This window comes from Kwoniella europaea, chromosome 2, assembly GCF_036810445.1.
Source record: "Kwoniella europaea PYCC6329 chromosome 2, complete sequence".
NCBI lineage: Eukaryota > Fungi > Basidiomycota > Tremellomycetes > Tremellales > Cryptococcaceae > Kwoniella > Kwoniella europaea.
In genome coordinates, this window is record NC_089488.1 from 243214 (window position 1) to 266866 (window position 23653).

Genomic DNA, 23653 nt, shown 5'->3' on the forward strand with positions numbered 1-23653 from the left:
CGACATGAGGACTTCTGTCCTTTGATATCTTTCAAGGGTCGTTTCAGCTTGATGACATGATGGTAGACCTGTACCTTTCTCCATTTCGTACTTTTCAAATTCCGCTATGATAGGATGGAAGGTATATTTTAGGAGTGTCCGAAGTGAATTTCTCCTAGCACTCCTGTTAGAAACAGAATATCACTTCAGATCATCCGTTACACAGTGACAACAGTCCTGTTTCATTCCAAAACAGCAAATTTGTCCAAATCTCATAAGCGAAGTAAGTCATGAATCATCTACCTCCAATCCCTCTATCTCAAGTTTGTCGGTAAGAGATGCTGATCGGGAGTATATGCAACTGATCACAGCTATAGACTTGGCCACCCATCATGACCATAACCATCATCAATGGTGATCAAAATCCCAATGAGGAATATCAGATTAACGTTCGACATGTATCTCTTGACAGTAGTCAAGATGGAACGAGCTCGGCTCGTAATGTAATTTCGTTTGAGCCATCCTACCGAATCAGACCTGTCAATACCGACGATTCAGATGACGCAGATGGATATGGATGGAATCGTATTCATCATGATTCCATACCTCTACTGAACGATTCAAATTCTCTTTCGAAAGCCCCTCGATTCGGAAATCGTGAAGTCACCTTAAGCATGTTATACAAGAGCCTTGGGGAGACCTCTCGTCGGGACTTGTTTACCGAAGGCTTCGTGAGGGAAGTGTCAAATACTGTAGACAAATATCTCGAATCTGAATTATCTCTCCTGGAAATTCAGAGGGATATCCAAAGGCGAAAGAATGATTTATGGAGAAACCAAAATTCCATTGGAAAAGGGAAAGTGTCAACAACCAATCCACGTATTTTTCAAAAATTGAATAAGATGCGAGAACAAAGACAAGAACAGCTTGCGACAGATGCAAGTCTGTTAGATGAGGAGGAAAAGTCGTTCTACAGACCAAGATATGGCTTGGAAATGTATCATCAATCTTATTTTTCAATTTGTCAAGATTGTTTCGAACAGTTGCGATCACTTCAATCAAAGTCGATCAAAAGCTGTTTGAAGGATAGTGCGGGTGAACCTGGTCAGCAAGGATCAGAGGGAGAGGAAGATCGTAAGATGAAAGAGAGATGGATTGAATATAAGATGATTGAAAATAATCGGAGAGATCGTAAATGTCGTTTATCCCTTGTTGAATCAGAGATGAGAATGGTAGAAAATTCAATTTTCACGATGGATCAGAGAATTCAACAAGTTTCACAGAAGATTACCAATCTTGAGAACGAGCTGCAAAGAGCTGAGAATGAAGAGGTAAATACTGGGAATGCCTTTCAAGATGATTTCGATGAGCGATACGGTATTGATGAGGATGTACCGGTATTTGCTCATGAGTGGTCGAGCCTTTGGGATCGATATCGGCATCGAGATGTTCAGAAAGGCATAGACACCCCCGTTTCTGCGACTGGTACAAATGACACTGAGGTGTATCCCGTCAACATCTCCTCGATTGATGAGGGTAATGTAGAATCCGGATTTGAGGAAGATCCCAAAGTGACAGAACAGATATTAAAAAACAGACGTTATACAACTAGCGGGGGTGAGTAGTCTCACTGTGTTGTATCTCTCAGGATTATTGCATAGTCCATATCCATATCCATATCTAGATGCTAATTGCTAATCGCTGATTGCTGATTGCTCATCCACCTCCATGAAGGGAAATACATTCTATAGTGGATACATTACGAAACCGGGAGAAGCGGAAACCTATAAGACGACTTCCCCTTGATATACATAATTTGTCTATCGTCTATCTTCTGTCCCTCTTTTTTGCCTTTCTTTTGGGATACTTGGCTGGCCTATCGATATATCCATATGCCATGATTTAGGATATTCCATGATTGTGATAGATGAGAAATGACCACGATCATTACATGCTTGATACTGTACGTAAGTAGTCAAAATCAGCTGGAAGTTGTAAACAATTTACTGTTTCAATGCCAGCTGATTGGTCGTTCGAAGCATACTTGCTTGGCCAAGAAGACAGAATCAGAGTGTTAGAGTGTCTTAGGTGAAGTGCAAGACAAAGGACTTCTTGATTCTTAAGTCCACAGTTGCAAATATGCGCATGCAGTACTTGTATTTGCATTTTTAGATTTTGGGTATCTGATTGAGGTCTCGACATCAGATTTTATCGGGACACGTCCAGCGTTCCTCCACGTACATTTCATAGAGACGTTGATATCGATGAAGCCAGGCTTTATTCCGGCCTCTTCGCGGCGATTTAACAGATGTCCAGTGAGGATTAGTTGAATAGCGGATAAGCATTTACCACGTACAGACAGGTAGAGTGCAGAAGAAGAACACTGATTGAGCAGGCTCGGTATCAAGACGTGCATGTATGGCATGTACACTTATAACGTTATATACGACTGTTAGCTCTGGAGTATCCATTTCCCCCATGAATTGTGATTTGTGAATTGGACATGCGTTATTCAGGGAACAAGGGGTAAGGGGGTAGTACTATATGTACTGGATCATAACAAATTAGGGTCCGTGCGTTTACACCGTTACAGGTACAGTCTGTATTATTCCATTCCTCGAAATACCCACTACCACTCCACTTGTTGACCAGTGGGCATACTTCATCACTTGCTTAGTGATATCACCAAACATACCTCTACTTCTACACAAAAGACTGTAGCATACACAAAGCCATACAGACTCACTTCCCTCTCCGATAACTCCAATCTACAGTGATCCGCCATGACCTCCCAACCAGTCTGTCAGTTCTCGGACCGACTTACCTCAGCCCTCAACGCAGCTCAGAATCAACCTCATACCCACTCTCACGAAGGTGATGATGCTTCCAGACCCGTCTCATTCGTTTCTTCCGCCAATGATGCTTCGCCCCTCCACTCACACGATCATGGCAATGGACACTCTCATACTCACGATGGATGGACGCCCGACGAACATGGACATACCCATGAGCACTTGGAACATGCTGGTGAGTCGCTTGCATCTACCTACACCAACTTGAGAGCTAGAGTTGAGGAAGGCTAGCGTGACCGTATGAGCATGAGTAGAATAATAATGAGATGCAGCGGCAATCCCCTTGGAGAGGGAAAGGTGATGATTTGTATTTGCGATGGGAAGGAGAAATGCCAAGAAAAAGGCTTGCTTCAGCAAACAGGACGATACGGAATATGAAATCTCATGCTGATCATCATGTCCTCTCTGCACCAGGTAAATTCTCAGAAAGGGATATGCCAGATTACTCAGGAAGGGATTGGGAGGAAAGGGGTTTCACAATTGGTATAGGAGGGTGAGTCATTTATCTGTTTTTGGCTAGCTATAACATAGCATACTTTCGTATATGGGCTCTTCGCCCCTTATACTTATATGAAATAATTACTGTCAAACAAGATCTAAAGAGCTAATGTGTACTCTGTCTCACTTGCGAATTCTCAGTCCCGTAGGATCAGGTAAAACTGCTTTACTCTTGGCTCTCTGTAGAGCTTTAAGGGATGAATATAACATTGGTGAGTCTAAGCCTATCGATCATAAACATCTGATCATAGCTAACACATCCGTTTGGTCCCTCTCTCATCAACTTTGACTCCATTCTATTCCATTCCAATGCACTCTTACTACGACTCATTCGCTGTATTTATCATCCAATGTCATTCTTATCGCACTCAATACCAAACAGCCGCCGTGACCAATGACATCTTTACGCGAGAAGACCAAGAGTTCCTGATCCGTAACGAGGCTTTACCGACCGAGAGGATCCGAGCGATCGAAACGGGAGGATGTCCCCATGCTGCCATTAGGGAAGACATCAGTGCCAATATGGGTGCATTGGAGGAATTGCAAGTGGAATTTGGATGTCAGATGTTGTTCGTTGAGAGTGGAGGGGATAACCTGGCTGGTGAGTTGGCTCGAATAGATCTTCATGAGTTGGGGAAGAAACTACAGTAAATCAAGGATGATCTATATTTCCGTGCAAAACAAGTCCAAGCTGTAGAATCACGCTGACAATCCGTTTTATTCTAGCCAACTATTCTAGAGAACTCGCAGATTATATTATCTACGTGATTGATGTTAGTGGAGGTGATAAGATTCCAAGGAAAGGTGGACCTGGTATTTCTCAATCTGATCTGTTGATCGTCAACAAGGTGAGTTGTTGTTCGGAAAGAAACGCTCCCCATCCTTGGCACTACCTTTCACCATACTCTGATTCACATCCATACTATTCCGACCCAATCTTGATTATCAATCAATGCCGATCATCTCACTTTCTCTCGCAGATCGACCTCGCTCCTCACGTCGGGGCCTCGCTAGACGTGATGAAGCGTGATGCAGCGAAGATGCGTGAGAATGGTCCTACTCTATTTACATCAGTGAGGCACAACGACGGAGTGAGGGATGTTATCGATGCGATTCTGAGTGCTTGGAAAGCTAGTGGTGCGGCAGGTAAGGATGGGAAGGGTAAGGGTAAGGGGAAAGATAAGGCTTAGATAGGGTTGGACCGAATCACGAGGGAGATTAGATCACAGGATCGAGGTTCCCAAGACTGAGAAGATGTTATATAGATAGATCAACGGGATTGATCGACTTGAATGTTACGAAGAGGTCTCGCATGTGATGACAAGCAGGAAGAATATGATCCTTGTATATACCAACATATACCTTGAGAATGGATATACCTCATGTCTTGAATCTATACCACCTAGATAACGATCTATATGTAGATCACGTGAATGGGAATCCTCGACTTGTGTGCTTTTGCTTCTCATCTCCTTGCGTTGTGGGATCGGAGTTGCCTGATGTAGTAAGTAACTCATGGGATAGTGATGTGATGGTACCTTTTTCCATATGGGTTATGGAGTCTCCATGGGGAATTTGGTTTTCTCTCCTGATCATTTGGTTTTTCTGAGTAACCGGTGTGTCCAGCTAAAGTGTTAGTAGATTAGGTTAACAGTAGTGCGAATTCACACGACAGAAGTCAAGTGACTTCCTTTGTGATATTGATCCAACCTTGGTAGCATACTATGCCTCGAGGTATGCTATCGTACGAAGTCACCCGACCAGTATATATACTGATCATCCCCATGAATCCTATTCCTCTTTTGCATTTATACAACCTCCTAATTCACTCCATATAAACCGTTCAACGTCCCTCTAAGTCCTTCTGCTTTATACACATATACAGACTTCATCATGGCTGATCTCGGTGTTTCTCCCACTGAGTAAGTAATCCTTACTACCCTTCTTATCACGGGGGAGGGGAGGAGGCGGTGCTGCGGGCGAGAGAGACGGTGAGGTGAGAGGTGATGATGTTCTTTTTTTTTTTTTCTTCTGCTTTCCTCACGTTCATACTCATACTCATACTCAAGAACATCCTTCCTATCATTCCGGGAAGGTGATACTCACGTTGTTTACGCTTGATCACCTTTTCATTGCGTATATGGACGACGCTGATTTACCGCATCTTCTCTTCTTTCTCTTGTACAGTACCGATAAATCTAGTAAGTGACAGACTATCGTACTCTATGTCGGTTTCCTATCCACTTCCAACTCATCATAATATACCACCCATTCAAATACGTAGTACGACCCCTCCATCAGACTATACTAACTCTCTACTTAATCACCCTTTTAGTCGAAATCAACGACGCTCTCTTCTGCGAGCACGGTCTTGAAGTTTGTCAACAATGCGAATTCGACGCTAGAGAGGGTGAGTGTCCACTTCTTCTTCTAGGGTATATGACATGAGCTGAAGTAAAATCTGTATATCAACAGATAACGATGCTATGATGGGGTAAGCATCTGTCACCGTAACTTGCACCTTCTACGCCAAGCTGATATCAGTATCTCCCGACTCAGCTTCGATCCCAAACCCAGAGGTCCCCTCGAACTTCCCGCACATTTCAAGAACCAAAAAGATGGTACTTTCATGTGTAAGACTCATGGTAACGCCAACTGTAAGAGTTGCTGTGAGTGTATATTTCGCCTCAACACAGTGTGTAGTCCAACGGTGATAGTGATTGTGGTTGACTTGCTGATTCTGTGGATTATCGGCATTATTAGTCGGCTGGAAGAAACAAATCTCCAAACTTCACAAGGATGGTAAGAAAGAAGCCAGCAAGAAGAAAGAGAAAACCACCAACCTCTATTGATCAATATCAATCCATTTTGATCGAATAGATTGACTGACCTTCTTTTCGGATAGGATTAGAGGTTTCTTTCTTTCTTTCTTTCTTTCTTTTACTATTCTGAGGGTGACAGGAGGCGCAAGTGAAGGTGTTTTTGGATTGTATCTTATTCCGTTGTAGGCGTTGATTTTGTATGTATCTTAGCGGTGGTAGGTTAGTTGAAGCACAAGAATATGAAATTTATGTGAGAAGCTGCAATGATGGTTCAAACGGAGCAAGGCAAGCGATCGGAGTACTAAATCTTAGTAACACTGCATGAAACGAGAATATACAACTGAGAAAATACCCAAATACAAAGAAAACGGGATGTTTATCGATGTCAAGTTGACAAACATCCAGGCTGAAAGGTTGTAACACAGGAATCAAAGCCTCATACAAGAGAAGAGGTTATTAAATATTTGTTTGAGACTAGATCTTCTATGCCTTGACTTGTAGACCAAGTTTGACAGACATGGTATTCATGTAATCCTCTATCACATCACATCGAAAGAAAACAAGATGTATAAGCTAACTTCGTTGACGAGGTCGTTGATTGTTATTAGGAGAGAGACGATTACTACTCACCAGCTTGTCTCCTCATCGTCCAATATTCCTGTAACAAATCGTTGATTTCATTCTCGTGAGTTTGAATGAAATTTGACATTTCATTTTCCAATTCTTTCTGTTCGGCCGATAATAAATCGCGCTGTTTTTGCCATACTCCTCTTTCTTTTGACCTCACGGTGTATCTACGTTGTCGCATCGATATGTCAGCTTCGATGTATATGAACAACATATATTTGGAAGGGAAACAATATAAAAACCAAGTGGAAAGAGAGAGATATCAAAACGATCCGATAGTTGTGAATCACTCACTCAGCTTTCAACTCTGCCAATCTCTTATTATGTCTCTCCCTAGTCTCGTTTGTCAACTCCTGTTGTCTATCCAACTTATTCTGGGCATTTTCAATCTGTTTATTCAACTGATCACTTCTCGATTGTAAATTCTTCAATTCCAATTCCTTCGATTCTTTCTTACTCTCACCGATCGTCCTATTCCTCTTCGCCTCTTCGATTTTGACTTTTTGCGCCTCGATCGTTTTCTGTAAATCGATCAGGTTTTTCAAGTCTAGTTCTAAGGAATTTATAACTTCCAATCGATTTGAGAGCTCTCTGGCTTTCAATTGGAAAGAAGATAATCTGGCTTTTTCAGATGAGAGTGAAATGGACATTTCACTGATTTGTTTTTTGATCCGATCGGGAGATTGGACTAGACGTGATTTGACGGAGAGTATTTGTTGTTGAATTTGTGTATTTAAATGAGCATTGTGTGCCTATGAATGTAGATATGAGAATCATGATTGTCAGTATATTTGCTACTGAATTGATCCTTAATACTGAATTTGCGTTTGATTTCGAACAGCCATTGACAGAAGGATGGTTCATGTCATATACACCAGACTCACCGCCTGATCCATCAATGCCTGTCTTTCCTTTTTCAAGTCCTCTGTTTCCGAACTCAATTTCATCTGCTGTGATCTCAGTTCCATGAGCTCCGCTCGAAGTCCGTCATTCCTTTTCTGAGCTTGTTCAGACTGTGGTCTCTCAGCGGCATTTCGAGCACTGCCATTAGTGGACGCATCATCAGCTGAAGACCTTCCCAACTCCCTCCCAAACTGTTGCATTACATCTCATCGCCTCTAAGAGAAGTAAGAAATACACTCACGTTATTTCACTGATATCATTCTCGACCTGATCAATCTTCTGCCTCAACGATACCGTTCTACTCGTTCCATGGACCTGATCAGCTCTTATTTGACGATACGATGCTTCTGGAAGCTGGTATAAACGAGATCGCTACTCACTTCTCAGCTTGTTCCTGCAATTTTGCCTGTAACTGAGCTTGAAAATGTGCTCTCTCATCTCTGAATTTAGCGAAATTCATTATTCCACTTAAAACAGTTTTGAACCTTGCTGGTTCGGGTCGAGTGAGATCGGCAAGAGAGAAGTTGGTTATTCCACATAGGTTGGCTAGGTCTCGGCTGAATAGGAAGGTGGAGTTTTAGCATTGCACAGACCTTTCTTCCTGGATGGGTAGACACTTACACATGTCGGAAGAACATTGTGAATTGAAGTGCATCATTGTACATGTCCTAGCATATGTTACCATTAACATCGTCAGCTCAATTTTCATTTGTGCTACAGGTCATATGACCAGAGAGGAGCCAGATTGATTGCAATGGTCATGAAGTCATGTGTGTGTTCAATGTCTCACCTTATACTCCATCATACCCAGTAAAGCCTGCTTGGGAGCTTCGATCGATTCCATCGGCGCACCCATCAAAGCCTCTATCAGACCTGCGTATATCCCCTGCGTGGTCCCCGCAGTCGGCTTGGTGAGATCCTCCATCTGCGCTGGGATACCGAGGGCGGATAGACATTCCATCAGTTCTGGTAGGCCCAACAATGGGAATCCGGGGAGTATCTGGGAATTAGGTGGTTTACGATTCGATTGTGACATGATGAGTCTGGCGCATGTAAGCTATAGATTGAAAAGTCTGAGAGAAGAGTGCACGCAGATCCAAGTGGAGAATATTGGGAGCTGATCAAGGATGCAGGTAGTCGTTGTAATGTTTGTTGACGCCATCTTGACTTTTGTTTTCATCACTCTCATTGATTTTTCCACACTCGACGCGTTAAATGACAATAAGATTACGTAATATCCCGGAGACACGCGTGAAGTAAACAAACAATAAAATCGCAACAACAATCATCATCAACAAATCGCTCTTGCATGATCTCTCATACTGCTTAAACATCCACATCGACCTTCAAATTAGTTTAAGATCGATCTCGTGAGGAAGATCACCGACCAAGATGGTCTCTGTGACAACAACATCATTCAAGAAGAATCGCCCTCGTGCACTCACGCCTTCCTTTTTGACCGAAACTCTCCCTACCCTCTTACCACCCATCTTCGAGCAGGTGCAACATACCACTGCGAACCATCGGAAGAACATTGTATCCCTGTATAAGATCCAATCGCAATGCTCTACAATCACTGAAGATACTTCCAAGGGCATCAAGCTGATCAAAGGAATCAAGTTGGTAGGGGAAAGGACATTCAATAATGCATTTATAGAAATGGTCAATAGGGTATTACCGATCAAGAAGGGAATAGCAGGAGCTGATAGAGTGGTAAAATTTGTTGCGAGCTATGTAGCTTACTCTACTGAACAAGGTATGTTCCCTCTCTCACACTGAATAGCTCAACTATCCTTCCTCGATTCATGGCCAATTAAGCTGAGGGATGTGTCTTTCGGTCTATAGACGCTGCGAGTAAAGCTGAAAATCAGGGAGAAGAAGACGAAGAAGAAGGGGTCGAAACTTTTTCAACTAGATTCATCGTCAAGTTACTCAAACATCTTTTGAGAGGGATGGAGGCGAAGGATAAGAATGTCAGATTCAGAGTAACTTTGTTAGCTGTATCGATGATCAATGGTTTGGGTGAGATGGAGTGAGTATGATATTTCCATTCAAAAGGGTAATATCTCCACGTCAATCTTGTTTACTGATAATGGACACTATCTTCAGTGAAGATCTATACGTTTTATTGAGAGAATCGTTGCTCAATAGAGCAAGGGATAAAGAAGCTGCTGTGAGGGTTCAAGCTGCATTGGGTCTAGCGAAATTACAAAGTGGTGAAGATGAAGATGATTTGGAAGAAGGTCAAGAATCTTTAGGAGAGGTGTTACTCGATCTCCTAAGATACGATCCTGCAGCGTGAGTTAGATCTCTCATCCCAGCATGGAATCCGCAAAGCTAATGCGTCGTATTTCTACTTTCTAGGGAGGTTCGTCGAGCAGCTCTGTACAATTTACCTAGAAACCCCACTACTCTCCCGCACATCTTAGCTAGAACAAGGGACATTGATCCGATTCTCAGACGAACGGTCTATGCTGGTTCTTTATCTGCCACTTCCCTTCCTGATCCGAGGGTATTGTCGATCGCCCAAAGAGAGGAGATAGTGAGGAATGGTCTGGGAGATAGAGAAGGGAATGTCAGGAAGGCTGCTGCGGGCATGTTGGGCGGTTGGGTAGATTTGGTCGACGGCGATATGATCGAGGTCAGTTGGTCTAAATTGACCATATTGGATGATTTCCAGCTGACGATGTGCCTTCTGCATACAGTTCCTATCACGATTCGACGTGGTTTCTAGTCAAGTAGCAGAAGACGCTCTGATCTCGGTATTTGTCACTAGACCTGAAATACTCGATATAGTAGAATTCAATGGTAAGCTACTTGGTGGTGTGCTGCCTGTAAGCGACGATAGCTCATGGATCTGTTGCAGATGAATTTTGGACCTCTTTGACTCCTGAAAAAGCTTTCTTGGCCAGGGTATTCGTTGATCACTGCATCTCAAACAAGGTATGTTAGCTTTCCAGACCCCTTTCTTCCTTGGCTGAGCTGATCTGATCTTTTGCTCATGTTCTATTGGTAAATCAGGACGACGTTCGACTTGAAGAAGCTCTACCTGTAGTGACGGCACTTGCATTCTGCATACAAGACGAGTACAATAAGTTGGTCGCATCCACGAATGACGGAGATGAAGATATCACCGATCGAGCGTTCATCGTTGGTGAATTACTGAAACTTGCGGTTAATCTCGATTATGCAGATGAGATCGGTAGAAGGAAGATGTTCCAGCTTGCTCGTAAGTCCCTCCTTCCCCTACATAAGTCTATCCGATTTCATGTTGATATCAAGACTGACTGATGTCATGGGGAATACGTGTCCAGGTGAAATGATCTCTCAAGTCAACCTGCCCGAACCGCTCATCCCGAAATGTTTAGATGTCTTATCTAAGATCGCTAATGGTGAAAGGGACTTGATCAGAGTAGTAGTAGATGTAGTCACAGAACTGCGAGCAGGTGGAGAAGATCTCAACGAAGAGGGTGAAGAGGAAGGACCATCGGATAGTCAAATGTCATCAACAAGTGACCAATCTAATATCCGTCGAAAATCGACTTTCTCGGCTTCACAGAGGCTCAACTCTGAAGATCCAGAAGAAAGGACGAAAGCTGGCTTGATCGACCTAAGATGTCTGTTGATTTGTATCAGCCTATTAGAAAGGGTAAATACGAATTTACAGGATAATTCGGTTTTCCACGGTCTGTTACCGGATTTGATCATCCCTGCTGTGAGGAATAAGGAGGAACCTGCTCTGAGAGATCAGGGGTTGATATGTCTGGGACTGTGCTGCATGATCGATGCTGTAAGTGCCTCAGTCCTCTGTCCGTTATCGGGGTAGAGTCATCGGCTGATAAGTTGGTTTTGTGCACGATAGAAAATGGCAGCCAACTCCTTTGGACTATTCATTCAACAGCTTACAGCAGCTGACGATGACTTGAAAGTGAAAGTTTGTCAGGTAGTATTTGACTTACTCATGCTTCATGATATAAATGATCTTGTTTCCAACACTATGGCGGTGAGTGTACCTCTCTGATTCGGTAGGATCGTAGCTGATGGTGGATTGATCACAGGCGGATAAAGTCGTAGAGCTCGTCCGACATGTCTTGAGCCAAGATTCACCGGAAGTGCAAGCTGTCGCTTGTGAAGGTGTAGCTAAGCTGATGCTAGCAGGAATGATATCGGATGAGACGGTAAGCTGACCAACTCTGTACTTCGACACACGAAAGCTTAATTGCTCTTCCATCCGTCTTAGGTGCTCCAATCACTTGTCTTGCTCTATTTCTCACCCGAGACAGCAGATAATCAACCTCTTCGACAATGCTTGACCTACTTCTTGCCGATCTACTGCTATTCTGCTTCAGAGAACCAGAGAAGAATGCTTTCTGTAAGTGCTATAAATCCACGCGCAACATCGAGCTCCTCCACATTACTGATACTAACGCTCTACTCGGCAGATCTTTTCCGATACTTTCGGCCTCCTGGCTCAACTCTCCGAGGAAGCTGAAGATGAGGAGATGCCCCCTATAAGTCAGATGGGATTGATGATGGTCGATTGGCTAGACCCTCAAAAGACAGTGTAAGTGTCCGCCGGTCATTCTGCGTCTGGATGATAAGCTGACTGGTGCGTACAGTGAACGAGGAGGTGTCAGGATAGATACTGCTATTCATTTGGACTTGGCCGAGCAGATACTCGAATCTCTACTGACGGAAACATCAAGTGAGCTACTTTTAACTTGAATGTCATCAAATGTCCATCTAATTTGTTCTGCTATCGTAGAGGAGATGCGAAAAGCCTTGCTTTCGTTCTTATCTAAACTGAACCTTCCTGAATCCGACGATGATACGGTAGAATCATGGCGTTTGAAATCGCAATTGGCACTTATCCATGCTATCAGAGCGAAAAGACCTTTCGGCGATGCTCTTTCTAAGAATGCTCTGGTGAGATTTGAAGGTGTTTTATTAAAACGATATCCCGAACTGGAAGAGTATAGTGAAGATGGATTTAGGAATGAGGCGAGTGAGAATGAGAAGATTGAGGAATTATGGGGATTCATCGATGATGTGTGAGTATATATACCTCTCTTTACCTACTATTGAAACGGCTTGATTTGGTGCTGAATTTGCATGTGTTTGTGTCCAAACGCAGGGAGGAAAAAGATGTCGATACTCTATCTGAAGTAGGTTCTCAACGCGGCAGACGCGCATCGTCAATTGCTTCTACTCGACGAGGTAGAGATTCAGTCACTCCCTCGGTAATAAGTGATTTGGATGAGGATGAAGATGAAACCCCAAGGAAACCAAAAGCAAAGCCAAAATTGAAGAATCAGACGATGGAAGTGGTAGAAGAAGAGAGCGAGGAGGATATAGAGGTTGAGGGTATATTGGACGAAGAGGAGGTCGAGGACGATGAGTTAGCTTTGTAGTTTGCGGTCTGATGAGGAATGTGTTTCTGATATTGTGATAGATGATTATTTGTATGATGTATATTTTGGTTTCAAGGCAGCCCATAACGATGGCGAGTATGGAGATGCACTGGACCAACAAAGACTTACAGCCTAGGACGGATTTTCAGCGGTCAGTTCATGTATTACTTGCACATACAGTGATATACACGTTTGGCAGTCTTGGACATCGTTTGACACCGCACGTCGCTCAGATACGACCAACCGATGAGAACTGTAAATCTATTATCAGAGCTTCCAGGATTGCATCGAGACATAGAGATGAACCTGATTATATATACGAACATAGAAGAACAAAACAAAGTAATGATCCTGCATGTACACATCATACGTTATAGCTGGAAGAGTCATCAGGCGGATCAATCGGATCGATCCGCTTGATCAGCTTGATCATGTTGAGCTTGAGTGGGCTCCCTCACTTCATACCTATAATCTTTCTCATCTTCACCCTTACCATACATCGATCTTTCATATCCTTCCCTTTGGATCTGAGATCTATCTCTGAGACCCGATCTATTCCTATAAATATAATCTTCCAACTCTCTTACCTTCGTTTGAAGGCTCTCACTATACTTCTTCTCTTCTGCAATACGAAGTCCATCTTGATAACTCCCATCCCGATAAGTACTAATTTGTTCATCCAACCCTTTCATCTCAGATCTCAACGCATGATTATCAGCATACAATCTCACTTTATCACTCTCCAACCTCTCAATCCTATTTTGCATAGTCTCTTGATCACTTAAGAGAGATCTGATCTTTCCATTGAGGTGTAATACGTTAGATTGAGATTCACTCCAACTGGTATAATTCCTTTGAGAGATTTCACAAGCTTGTTCATACATCTCACGAAATTCACGTGCGCCCTTCCTTAGATGTTCAATTCGTTCATTCGACTTTGTTAGATCGGTATGGGTCTGGTGGTATTCACCTTTGTAGTGTTCTTTACGATCGCACATCTTGTCGTAGTCCTCAGTCAAAGATGATAATTTAGTTCGTAAATTATCAATTTCCGATTCAAGTCCTGAAACGTAAGTCGGTTGACGCAAATGGACTGCACCGGGATGTTCATCTGTAATGGCAAGATTGTCTTTCCCATTTTCAGTGCTTGGGAAAGTTCCTACTTTACTGTACTCGTAGGTTTGAATGTTGTCATTGGGATGGCCGTCTAGTTCAATCTCACCAAGTTGAGTTGACTTATCACTTCCATTCCCATCATGAGGAGTGATATAGTACCAATCTTCATGTCCAAAAGAACCTGGTTGGGGATATTGGTATCGGTGTGGGTGTTGATGTTGGACACCCCTCCTGATGTTTTCAGGTAAGAATGGATTATTGCTATTATTTCTCTCCATCGATCGTTCATTCTCACTCATTAACCCGGCTTCAGCTGGTGAAAGCGGGATGGGCGGAATGGCAGGTTGGGCATTTCGTCTTCTGTATCTATCATATGATTTCTGTCCAGACATATCATCGACAACTACGTTGGTATCACCCTCAGTGAACCCAAGGGTCTTTGCAGAATCAGAGGCTAGCCCTTCAAATGTCTTTCCTTTGCCCACCGCCGTGGATAGCGTATTGGGCTGTACTTCAGCGTGAGCGGTGGGAGTCGAGTGTACTCCAATTGGCGGATATCCGAACGATCGATTATCGAAGTTAGTCGTATGATCACCTTGAGGAATGGTACGTTCGAAATTGGAAGGCGGGAAATGCCTTACCCCAGTGCCGATATTACTCCATTTCTCGGTAGTAGAGGGTGGATTGGCAAGTGAGAGTGAAAGGGTCGAGCCGTTCTTGGTCATTTTGGAATACGCAAAGAGCGATAGTTTAAAGAGATCAAGAAGAGTCCCACGAATAAGATCAAAGCTAGTATGACGGCGTGGTGGTTGTACAGTAGTTAGTGGCAAGAGAAGAAGAATGGGGATTGGGGATACAATATTACAGTAGTATATCCCTCGAAAATGGGCTTCTTATAATGTTCATTCTGTGAGGGTTGTGGTCAGAAAGTCAAACTTCGATAAAAGGATAGGCAGGAAGAAAGGTCAGTAGATGTAAATGTGTCAAGTCAGTAGAGGCGTTGAAAGGATCTCTTATAGAATGTGCATAGACATATAATGGATTGTGAAATGGTGGATGACATCAGTCATCAGTCAGTCAGTATCATCATATGGCATTTGCGCATAACAGCCCAAGTGACTTTTGAAGATGATCGAGAGTAGATGTCCGACAACCCTTCTGATGATGCGTCATAAGAGAAAACAGAGTGAAAGGATTGATATACTTCCTTTCTGCTACTCGAGTTGAATTATCGAATTATAGAATTGCTGCACAGTATGTTGAGCTTGCCGCAAGAGGTTGTCCCCAGCATCCTCAACAAGGTCACAGCGTCATAGCTGGCTAGTACTATATCAGCCTTAAACACGTTAGACAACGACAAACCCAAGAGGAGAGTGGGGTCTGACATATCATAATTTGCATGATTCTCGTCAACCGACCAAATCGTCATTCAGTCATTCCTTTTTCGCTCCATGCTTCACTGCCAAGTTTGGCTTATCGAGCACCGATAGCTCCTGCTCCACCACCTCCTCCACCGAATAGCGAGCCCATGAGGTTCTGCAAGAGGTCATTACCGCCTGCACCTCTTGGTGGTGGGATGTGGAATACTTCGGTCGAGATTTGCATGAGGGTCTGCGATACCAAAACAAGAAATCAGCACAAGGCCATCGTCAACAGATGCGCTCAGTGTACAGATATGGGAAGTGAATTGGCAGAGGTTGAACCCCAAACTTCATAAGACAAAGCGCAATGGTGACTTCATACTACGGATGTAAGACCACTCACCTCTTGTACCTCCTTCTGAGCCAACACACCATTCACTCCGCTATTCCTAGAATACCTCCTACAGAGCCCTTCCCACTCTTTTGCAATCCCACCGTCCATACCTCTAGCTGCTACGCCGCTGACTCCAGGTGCAGGCGCACGTTGTACGGTTATCAAAGCCAGTTGGAGGAAATTCAACGTCGGCGATGTGGTGAGGTGGACCTCGTTAAGGGAGAAAGACGTTTGGGAGGGGATGGCGGTGATGAAGTTCTTGTGGTACGCCGAGCTAGATGAGGATAGTAAGGAGAGGAATTGGGTGAGGAAGGTGAGTGCTGGGAGGATTGAAGGAGGTGATTGAGCGAGGAATCTGTGACCGTAGATAGGTTAGTAGCTGTCCCCACATGACCATCTGGAGACATTGTCACAAAATACACGATAGTGGAAGTGTATACGATATTTTATAACAGACGACCATAAATCGAATCGTGACTGTCTGATGAAACAAGGAGATTGTTTCTGGTACTCACGGTAATGTCCCTCGGACGGCATAAGATCCAGGATCGAGTCTACCATGATCACACCTGCCCATATGATAATCAGCTCGGTCTTCTAAAAAGGTTCTCCTAACGGCAAGGTGAAAAGACTCACCACTCGTACATCATCTGAGCCAAAGTCAAAGCCGAGTCTCGTTTACCAGAAGAAAGGAGATGTTGTTCGGCAAGTGGGAAAGCTCGATCTGTATGTCCAGTACACAGCTCAAACAAATCAGCACAAATCCCTATACTTAAAGTCTTGCAATGGTGTTGGGGAGAATCTTATTCACCCTTGTAGTACATCTCACCGATATAATGATGCAAGTTTGGATCACCTGTTGGACATTCTCCGAATTGCTGAGACCACTTGATAGCTGCGTCTGCCAACTTCTTTCTCCATGGTCCGGTGGTGGGTGTCAAAGCGAGTAGTTGAGTGATTGATGCTGTGTTGGAAGTCCAGTCGATATGTCAGTCAAGGTATACGAATCACATCTCCCTTCACATGACAACCCAATAAGGGAATCTTCCCACTCACCTCTCGACTTGTCGTCCACTTTTATCTCAGCCTCACTCATAACCTGTATCATCCTCACTCCCGATTCCACGCCACTAGACCCTTCATTGATCTTCAACAGCTCCTTACTGGTTGCGAAGAGGATCTCTACAGCCAGTTGATGATGGTTGGAGTGGACCAGTCGGGCAGTTGTGGTCAGACATTTTTGATGGGCTGAATAGGCGTTGGGCAATAGGGCGAGAATGGGAGGGAGGAGGGAATCTAACGTAGGTGTTTTGATAGGTCGGGGAGGCATTGTGTCTGACGTGGGTTTGGTAGTAAATGTAGTATCTTGCTAATGAGTGATTACTAGGTAGTATCAAGCAGAAGATGCAAGAAACGGTCAGGATGAAGGAGGAATGTTGTCGAGCCCCATGAAGCATGACGCGGCAATCGCGTGGCAGGGGTAGGGGAGTAGCATCCATCCCATCATCTGTCTTACTTGCATAGCAGTCACGAAATTTGCAGCCACAGAATGTATGTAATTGTGCAACCAAAAGAGGTCCAATACAAAGGTGCAGCTGGTAGCAATAGCACATAAGAGAAAGTGCATGAACCGAATGATCTATAAGTAATGGTAAGGATTCTCAGAAGATGTCATCTATAAGGCATCGAAGTAAACGATGTAATGAAGTCAGAATCACCCAACAGTCCCTGGTATACGCCCTGTCACTATACAGCTCTGGATTATACAGTCTCGAGTCCTTCGTATTCACTGTCCAGATTGTCATCATCAGCTCAGATGCAATTGCAGTATTTCTCAGCTGATACCAAGATCACTCACGACTCCACTCCTGGTTCGAGTAATCCAGCGTGAGCGCCAATGAGGCATCCTGAGCTACCCACCAGCCAGAAGAATGTGGAAATGGGAGCAGCGAGCCAGAGGAGGGGGATACCTGGTGACGAAGAAAACTCCATCAGCTTGACCTTGATACATTTATAAAGAGAGTAGTGGAGTTGACTTACCAATGACGAAAAGACCGATGTAGAGATTTTGAGGAGTGACGACCTTGCCGTTGAATTCGATAGGTTCGGGTACTGTTCATCGTCGTCATCAGCTTTGCTGACGTTTCATCACAACCCAGCTGAAGTAAGGCGAGAGGGACATACCGAATCTGTTGATAGACAAGAAACCACCGATCAAGAAACCCAATGCTACCAATAAGAGTGGGTTGGAGATTAGGCTGTAGACTGCTAAGAGAGCTACGACGATCGCATAGTTGGCTGAGAAGTATCGTCTATGGTATTATAGAAGACCAGGGTGTCAGTGAATTTTCGCCACGAATGGCCAGGACAGAGATATATCGAAATTCGAATCGAATGAATGACAGGCGGTGGAAATCGGATCACTCACACGTTATAGCTCGCCCTCTTGAGGTACTCTTGCATATCCTTAGGTCGGGAGACACGTTGATAGTCGAAGAATTCTCCAGGGTGTCTCAAAGACGAGAGTCTGGTATCTTTGAGCGAACGAGCGTACTCTGAGATGTTGTTGACGTGACCTAGGACTTCCATTGTGACTTTGTTTGTGCTGATGTATTGTGTAGAAAAGAGTGACTTTAATTCAGGTGGATATGCAGTGTACTGGTATATGAGTAAAACGTCGAGTAGAGGGAGTGAGTATGAGAATGAGAATGAATGATTTGCCAGCGCGACTTTTATGAGAAAAACAAACGATTGGGATCAACAACCACCACCTGGAAGCAGTGCAGTGCAAAGGGAGAGAGAAAGGGGTCTGGATCCGTGCGTTGCGGCTCAGATCCTTGCACACGTGGTTTAGACAATTTTAAGGTTTTACCCTGAACTGTCGACGGATCAAGACGATTGCAGTCGATGATCAAAAGATCTCTCTGTGAAGATTCCTCATCCAGTGGCATTCCACGAGGAACTCGAAGACTCGACTAAATATGGAAACAATCTCATCAGCCCAACATCAGATAAACGACCTCTTATATTCCATCCAGCAATTCATCGATGAATCAAGTGAAGATGCGATATACAAAGCACCCATTATAGACTGGCATCATCCCAACTCCTATAAACAATCCACGATCGTCGGATTGAAGAAATTCTTATTATCGGTAGAGAACGAACGTGATTATATCGATAGTTTGGCTGAGAGTGAGGTACCTCCTTTGGAAATAGCAAGTAATATACCGTATTATCAGGCAGTATGGGATCAGGTGAAATACGCTAAATGGCCGATCATCTCAATTGGACAACATTTCGAGTGTCAGACTCAAAACGATGAGCAGAATAGGAAGAGGAAGGTACAGCAGATTAAAGTGGATGTGGTGGAGGATGCAGGCAAGGTCTGGGTGAAAGTGAACACGTGAGTGAGTGAAATCTCTTATATACCACTTTCCTGTTTCAATCTTTGAACTTTTGCTGACTGGACTGAGTGTTTTGGATGGTAGGATCAAAGAATCTCGATTGATGGCTGAATTCAGAGAACAAGATTCATACTTGAATTCAGATTACGACGATGACGACGACGATGAGATCCATACCGAAGATGGTATTAACAACGCTGGACCATCCAGACCTCAGTTGACCAACTCGTTGATAACCCAAGCCAAGTCACTCATCAAAGCTTCCCATCTATATCCCCGCCTTGAGGGGTGTCCACCACCTAGGATAAAATACGTTTTAAATCGACTAGAAGAGCGACCGGAGGGTGGGTACGAGGACGAAAGGGTTAATAAGACATTCCAAATCATCCGATCAATGGGTATCGACCTGGTCCTAGCATCTGATCAGAGGGTTATACCTAAGCGAACCAAACGTCCAGATATCCATCCAACAAACAACATCTTACTTGATTTATCGGTCTTAGTCGCTCTGTGTTGCGATTCAACACATCTTCATTTGCCTACCACTCCTCAAGAATTGGAAGAACGATTCAGAAGTCTGAAATTGACCACTGATGGAGAGGTCGTACTGGCAGATCATATATCGGTTACGAAAGATCTGAGAGATCAATTAGAGTGGGAGATGAAACATCCATTAGTTCAAGAAATGTTAGATCGCCTGGCACCTATTTGTGGTGATGATGGGAAGGAGCAGGTTGAATTTTGGGTGACGGAAGAAGTTAGGAATAGGTTACCTGGGATAGTTGATATAATAGGTGGGGAGGATGAACAGCGAAGAGCAAAGATCCTTTTTAGTTACAGAGAAAAGACCAAGGAAGATTTCTGGCAAGGAAGCAGGTGGAAGGATATTATCCAAAGTTCAAAGGAAGGATCGATACTCAGAGACATGAAGATCAATATCTTACCACCTGAATATACAGGAGAAAACTGTAATGTCGATGATGTACATACATCATTTCAAAAAGGATTTGTAGGTGTGGTAAAGAAGATGTTGGATATTGTTGATATTCAAGAACGAAATAAACATGAATTACAGGAGAAGAAGAGGTCCAGTGGGAATAACAATCAAACCAAGGATAAGAAAAAAAGATCTAAAAATCCAAATAATCCACCATCAAAGGGTTTATCTTTAGAATCCAAATTACCTTCTATACATACCTTACGGACGTTCTTAGTGGGATTTCAAAAAGGTTGGACGGTCTTGACGAATAATAGAGGATCGGTAGGGAAGGTTTTGAGGGAGATGAGAATTGATGAAGGATTGGGATATTGTAGTCCAAGTGCAGATAATAGGATTTCATCGAATGAAGATAGCCAAAAGCAACTAGACGGTAGAGAATCCTATGAAATGGATGATAAAGTTAACATATGGGTAGTTAACCCCTCGAGTCTGAGTGAATGGCGAAGGAAAGAAGTGGAAATGAAAAACGCAAAGTTGAGGGAGTATTTGAGTAATCCAAAAAACGAACAGAGTTACAAAGATTGGTTGAGGGATCAAGAAGGGTTAGGAGTTGATGGGGATCATGGAGAGGAAGGGAAGAGATGGAAGAGGGCTCAGAATAAGGGCGGGGATCTGGCCGAGGAGTAGTCGGGAAACAACAATGTAGCTATACCACGCACATCATTATACCCTCTGCACTCTACGAGATGTCAAACTTCCAAGAGAATCATTTTATCTGTCTTGCGAGATATCATTAGCCTATGGTACGTTATCACGGACATGACGGTTGACACTTTGACCAAAAGCCATCCAACATGCAGGCAGAGTTATACTATATCAATGACCATTTTGTTCATTCCTGCAGATCGCTGGTAATTGGGCCTATTCCGGTTCACCCTCACCCTCACCCTCACCCTCACCCTCATTCATCCATCGCTCGATATGTATAAGGAGCGCCTACGATCACCGTTCCATACGATGAAGGTGTTGATGACGATATATCGTTGACAAAGCAGAATCAATCACCGTCACTCAGATACTAACACAAGTCTTGACGAGAACACAACTTCTGGACTTCCAACTTGCATACCCCGATCAGCGTCATCAGGCATGTTGATCAGCCACATTGTTTTGGCAAAGTAATACGACTCCCAGAAAAGCGGTACGGTATGGTGACTTCCCGTTTTGTACGTTATTCATCCCATCCCGCAAATTCGTACTGTATATTGTACTATTTTAGAATGTCCACATGTCATGGGCATCTGGAGATACCGTAAATATCACGTATACTCGGAGTGCGTGAATTCCGGTAAAAGTTGGGTCGAGCTTTACAGTACATATCCATTGCCATATCTGCGCTCTCAGATAAAAAACATAGATCTTGGGTTGATTGTCTAGCGAAAGCGAAAGGACGCATGGAAAAAAATGTTAAAAACCCCCCGAGGCGTCAATAACGACAAGATGAAAAGACGATGTAAGTGCAAGCAAAATAGATATAAATCACGTGGCAGCGACGGGATTCGAACCCGCGCCCGAAGACTGCGGTTCGAAGTAAAATAACTATACCTGAACACAGCGCCATAGACCACTCGGCCACGCTACCAAGAGACGATAAAAAGAGAATTGCGGCAGCGAACTGTATCAGAATAGGGAGATAAATGGGGAGGTAGTGGCCGAGGATCCAAGATCTCTTGGTTCGATGCGTGAGATGTATGCTTCTTCTTTCACTCTCTACAAAGTATTCCCAGCGAGTCGATGACTTGACCTGTTTACGAGCTAGGCGCCATTATCAATGGTGCGTGAGACAACGAAAGATAAGCACGACACGTAGCGACACGCGTCAAATCGGTCTAACCAAATGCGAGATGGGATTCAAGTGCAAGATTGGAATTTCAGGGTAGGTTCCTCTTACTATAAAAGCAATTTCCGTAGAACAGGTACGATTGCACTAAGAAGAGATAGAGTTTTCCTGTTTCACACTTTGAACTACAGATTCCTTTGCTATACCGATAGACCTAGTTACCGCAGAGCCCATTCGAGTTGATTTGATCTACTTTGGCATGAGAATGCAAGAGCCGAGAATTATCATTTCATTCGTTTCCCACTCCATATTCCGAGACGGATGCGAGACATCCTAGCTTTATCTAGATGATGATATCATACCACTAAGGATGTCTCACTTTCAACTACTGTATTTTACATAAGTTTCCATCAATCCCCAAAGATAATGTATGACGAATATGGCACTACGGCGATAGCATTCTTCTCTAGTGCGATCTTTATCTAGTGGACGCCGAACACCCGTAGTGCAAGTTACGAGGGGATGCGTGATTTATGGATTTATGATGATAAGGAATGTAGGTTAGATGTTATCATTAATGCATTTCGTTATCTGTCGTGCTCTGTCTTTGGGATACGCGTACACTTGCCGTGCTGTGCCATCCCACCCAGTCCCGCTCAGACATCCTTTGAGGGTGGTACGTACTGTCATTCGTTGTCCCCGCTGCCGATCACGCACAGATACACTTACCACTCACATACACATTGATTGATGCACGGTCCCATCACCCCTTTGATCGACATCAACACACTGCATCTTGTGCATTCCTTTGATCAGATCAAGATAGACATTTGAATGATGTCTGATTGTTCGGAATAGCATTGTCCGCAACCTACAACGAATATCCTATTCCCACTCCAATTTGATACCTGAACAAATGAAACAGTGTCTCGCATCAATCAAATCCAATCTCACTTCGACAATCCATCAATCCATAATCAATCAATCCATCAATTCAAGCGATCTGTATGTATGCAAAATGTGATGGTACGATGTCATGTCATGTCGTTACAGCACAAATAATGCGATACCGTATTCAACGGGATGGATGGATTTTTTTCGTACCCGTCAAAGTGTGGCTTCCATGCGCATGCCATCTGTAAAGTACATTCAGTCCATCAGCAAGAGGCTTGTTTATGTTATTCGCGTGAGTGGAATGTGGAATGTGGGATGGCGGAAAATTACCTAAGTCGTTCATCGGGTCATCGGTAACCTTATGGGAATTGCTCATTTCTTTTTTTTTCGATTTCGGGAGTTTATTAGATTGTTTTTTCCGAAATACCTTTTAGCGGCTCCATCAAAACTTGACCCTGCATATAGGGTGTATAGAGGGGGGGATCTACTGTCTCGCTGTTCGCTTCACTGTAATCGCAGTAAGATACAACAGGTATGCACGATCGACTAGACCCATTAGTTCGGTCAACAGCAGAAAGTGAAAAGTCCAGAATCGATCAAAAGATCAGA

The 23653-nt window shown here is 43.6% G+C and overlaps 9 protein-coding genes across 9 annotated transcripts; 5 read left to right on the forward strand and 4 right to left on the reverse strand.

Annotated features, from left to right (window-relative positions):
- Nucleotides 1-371: 371 nt before the first annotated feature.
- V865_006439 (uncharacterized protein) lies at nt 372-1604 on the forward strand (the record flags this gene model as incomplete). The annotated part of the gene is made up of 1 exon (XM_066230198.1): nt 372-1604. The coding sequence occupies one exon, from the start codon at nt 372-374 to the stop codon at nt 1602-1604; it is 1233 nt and encodes a 410-aa protein (XP_066086295.1).
- Nucleotides 1605-2762: 1158 nt separating this feature from the next.
- On the forward strand, nt 2763-4519 carry V865_006440 (urease accessory protein UreG; the record flags this gene model as incomplete). Its single annotated transcript, XM_066230199.1, has 6 exons — nt 2763-3006; nt 3246-3324; nt 3471-3541; nt 3712-3930; nt 4056-4177; nt 4310-4519. 6 exons carry the CDS (start codon nt 2763-2765, stop codon nt 4517-4519), a joined length of 945 nt encoding a protein of 314 aa, XP_066086296.1.
- Nucleotides 4520-5222: 703 nt separating this feature from the next.
- V865_006441 (uncharacterized protein) lies at nt 5223-6181 on the forward strand (the record flags this gene model as incomplete). The annotated part of the gene is made up of 6 exons (XM_066230200.1): nt 5223-5251; nt 5517-5530; nt 5665-5739; nt 5805-5823; nt 5889-5998; nt 6093-6181. The coding sequence occupies 6 exons, from the start codon at nt 5223-5225 to the stop codon at nt 6179-6181; spliced, it is 336 nt and encodes a 111-aa protein (XP_066086297.1).
- Nucleotides 6182-6634: 453 nt separating this feature from the next.
- On the reverse strand, nt 6635-8717 carry V865_006442 (uncharacterized protein; the record flags this gene model as incomplete). The annotated part of the gene is made up of 8 exons (XM_066230201.1): nt 6635-6687; nt 6782-6945; nt 7073-7530; nt 7663-7819; nt 7923-7979; nt 8062-8238; nt 8303-8349; nt 8472-8717. The coding sequence occupies 8 exons, from the start codon at nt 8715-8717 to the stop codon at nt 6635-6637; spliced, it is 1359 nt and encodes a 452-aa protein (XP_066086298.1).
- A 356-nt stretch (nt 8718-9073) lies between these two features.
- Nucleotides 9074-13092, forward strand: V865_006443 (uncharacterized protein; the record flags this gene model as incomplete). The annotated part of the gene is made up of 15 exons (XM_066230202.1): nt 9074-9437; nt 9527-9713; nt 9791-9979; nt 10046-10322; nt 10387-10489; nt 10548-10624; nt 10703-10910; nt 10996-11471; nt 11544-11684; nt 11740-11859; nt 11922-12053; nt 12124-12245; nt 12301-12386; nt 12447-12732; nt 12816-13092. The coding sequence occupies 15 exons, from the start codon at nt 9074-9076 to the stop codon at nt 13090-13092; spliced, it is 3045 nt and encodes a 1014-aa protein (XP_066086299.1).
- A 398-nt stretch (nt 13093-13490) lies between these two features.
- V865_006444 (uncharacterized protein) lies at nt 13491-14933 on the reverse strand (the record flags this gene model as incomplete). The annotated part of the gene is made up of 1 exon (XM_066230203.1): nt 13491-14933. The coding sequence occupies one exon, from the start codon at nt 14931-14933 to the stop codon at nt 13491-13493; it is 1443 nt and encodes a 480-aa protein (XP_066086300.1).
- A 748-nt stretch (nt 14934-15681) lies between these two features.
- V865_006445 (uncharacterized protein) lies at nt 15682-17293 on the reverse strand (the record flags this gene model as incomplete). Its single annotated transcript, XM_066230204.1, has 6 exons — nt 15682-15819; nt 15973-16318; nt 16479-16532; nt 16600-16687; nt 16775-16927; nt 17020-17293. 6 exons carry the CDS (start codon nt 17291-17293, stop codon nt 15682-15684), a joined length of 1053 nt encoding a protein of 350 aa, XP_066086301.1.
- A 431-nt stretch (nt 17294-17724) lies between these two features.
- On the reverse strand, nt 17725-18552 carry V865_006446 (uncharacterized protein; the record flags this gene model as incomplete). The annotated part of the gene is made up of 5 exons (XM_066230205.1): nt 17725-17752; nt 17822-17933; nt 18004-18075; nt 18148-18275; nt 18392-18552. 5 exons carry the CDS (start codon nt 18550-18552, stop codon nt 17725-17727), a joined length of 501 nt encoding a protein of 166 aa, XP_066086302.1.
- A 392-nt stretch (nt 18553-18944) lies between these two features.
- V865_006447 (uncharacterized protein) lies at nt 18945-20997 on the forward strand (the record flags this gene model as incomplete). Its single annotated transcript, XM_066230206.1, has 2 exons — nt 18945-19369; nt 19455-20997. 2 exons carry the CDS (start codon nt 18945-18947, stop codon nt 20995-20997), a joined length of 1968 nt encoding a protein of 655 aa, XP_066086303.1.
- Nucleotides 20998-23653: the final 2656 nt, after the last annotated feature.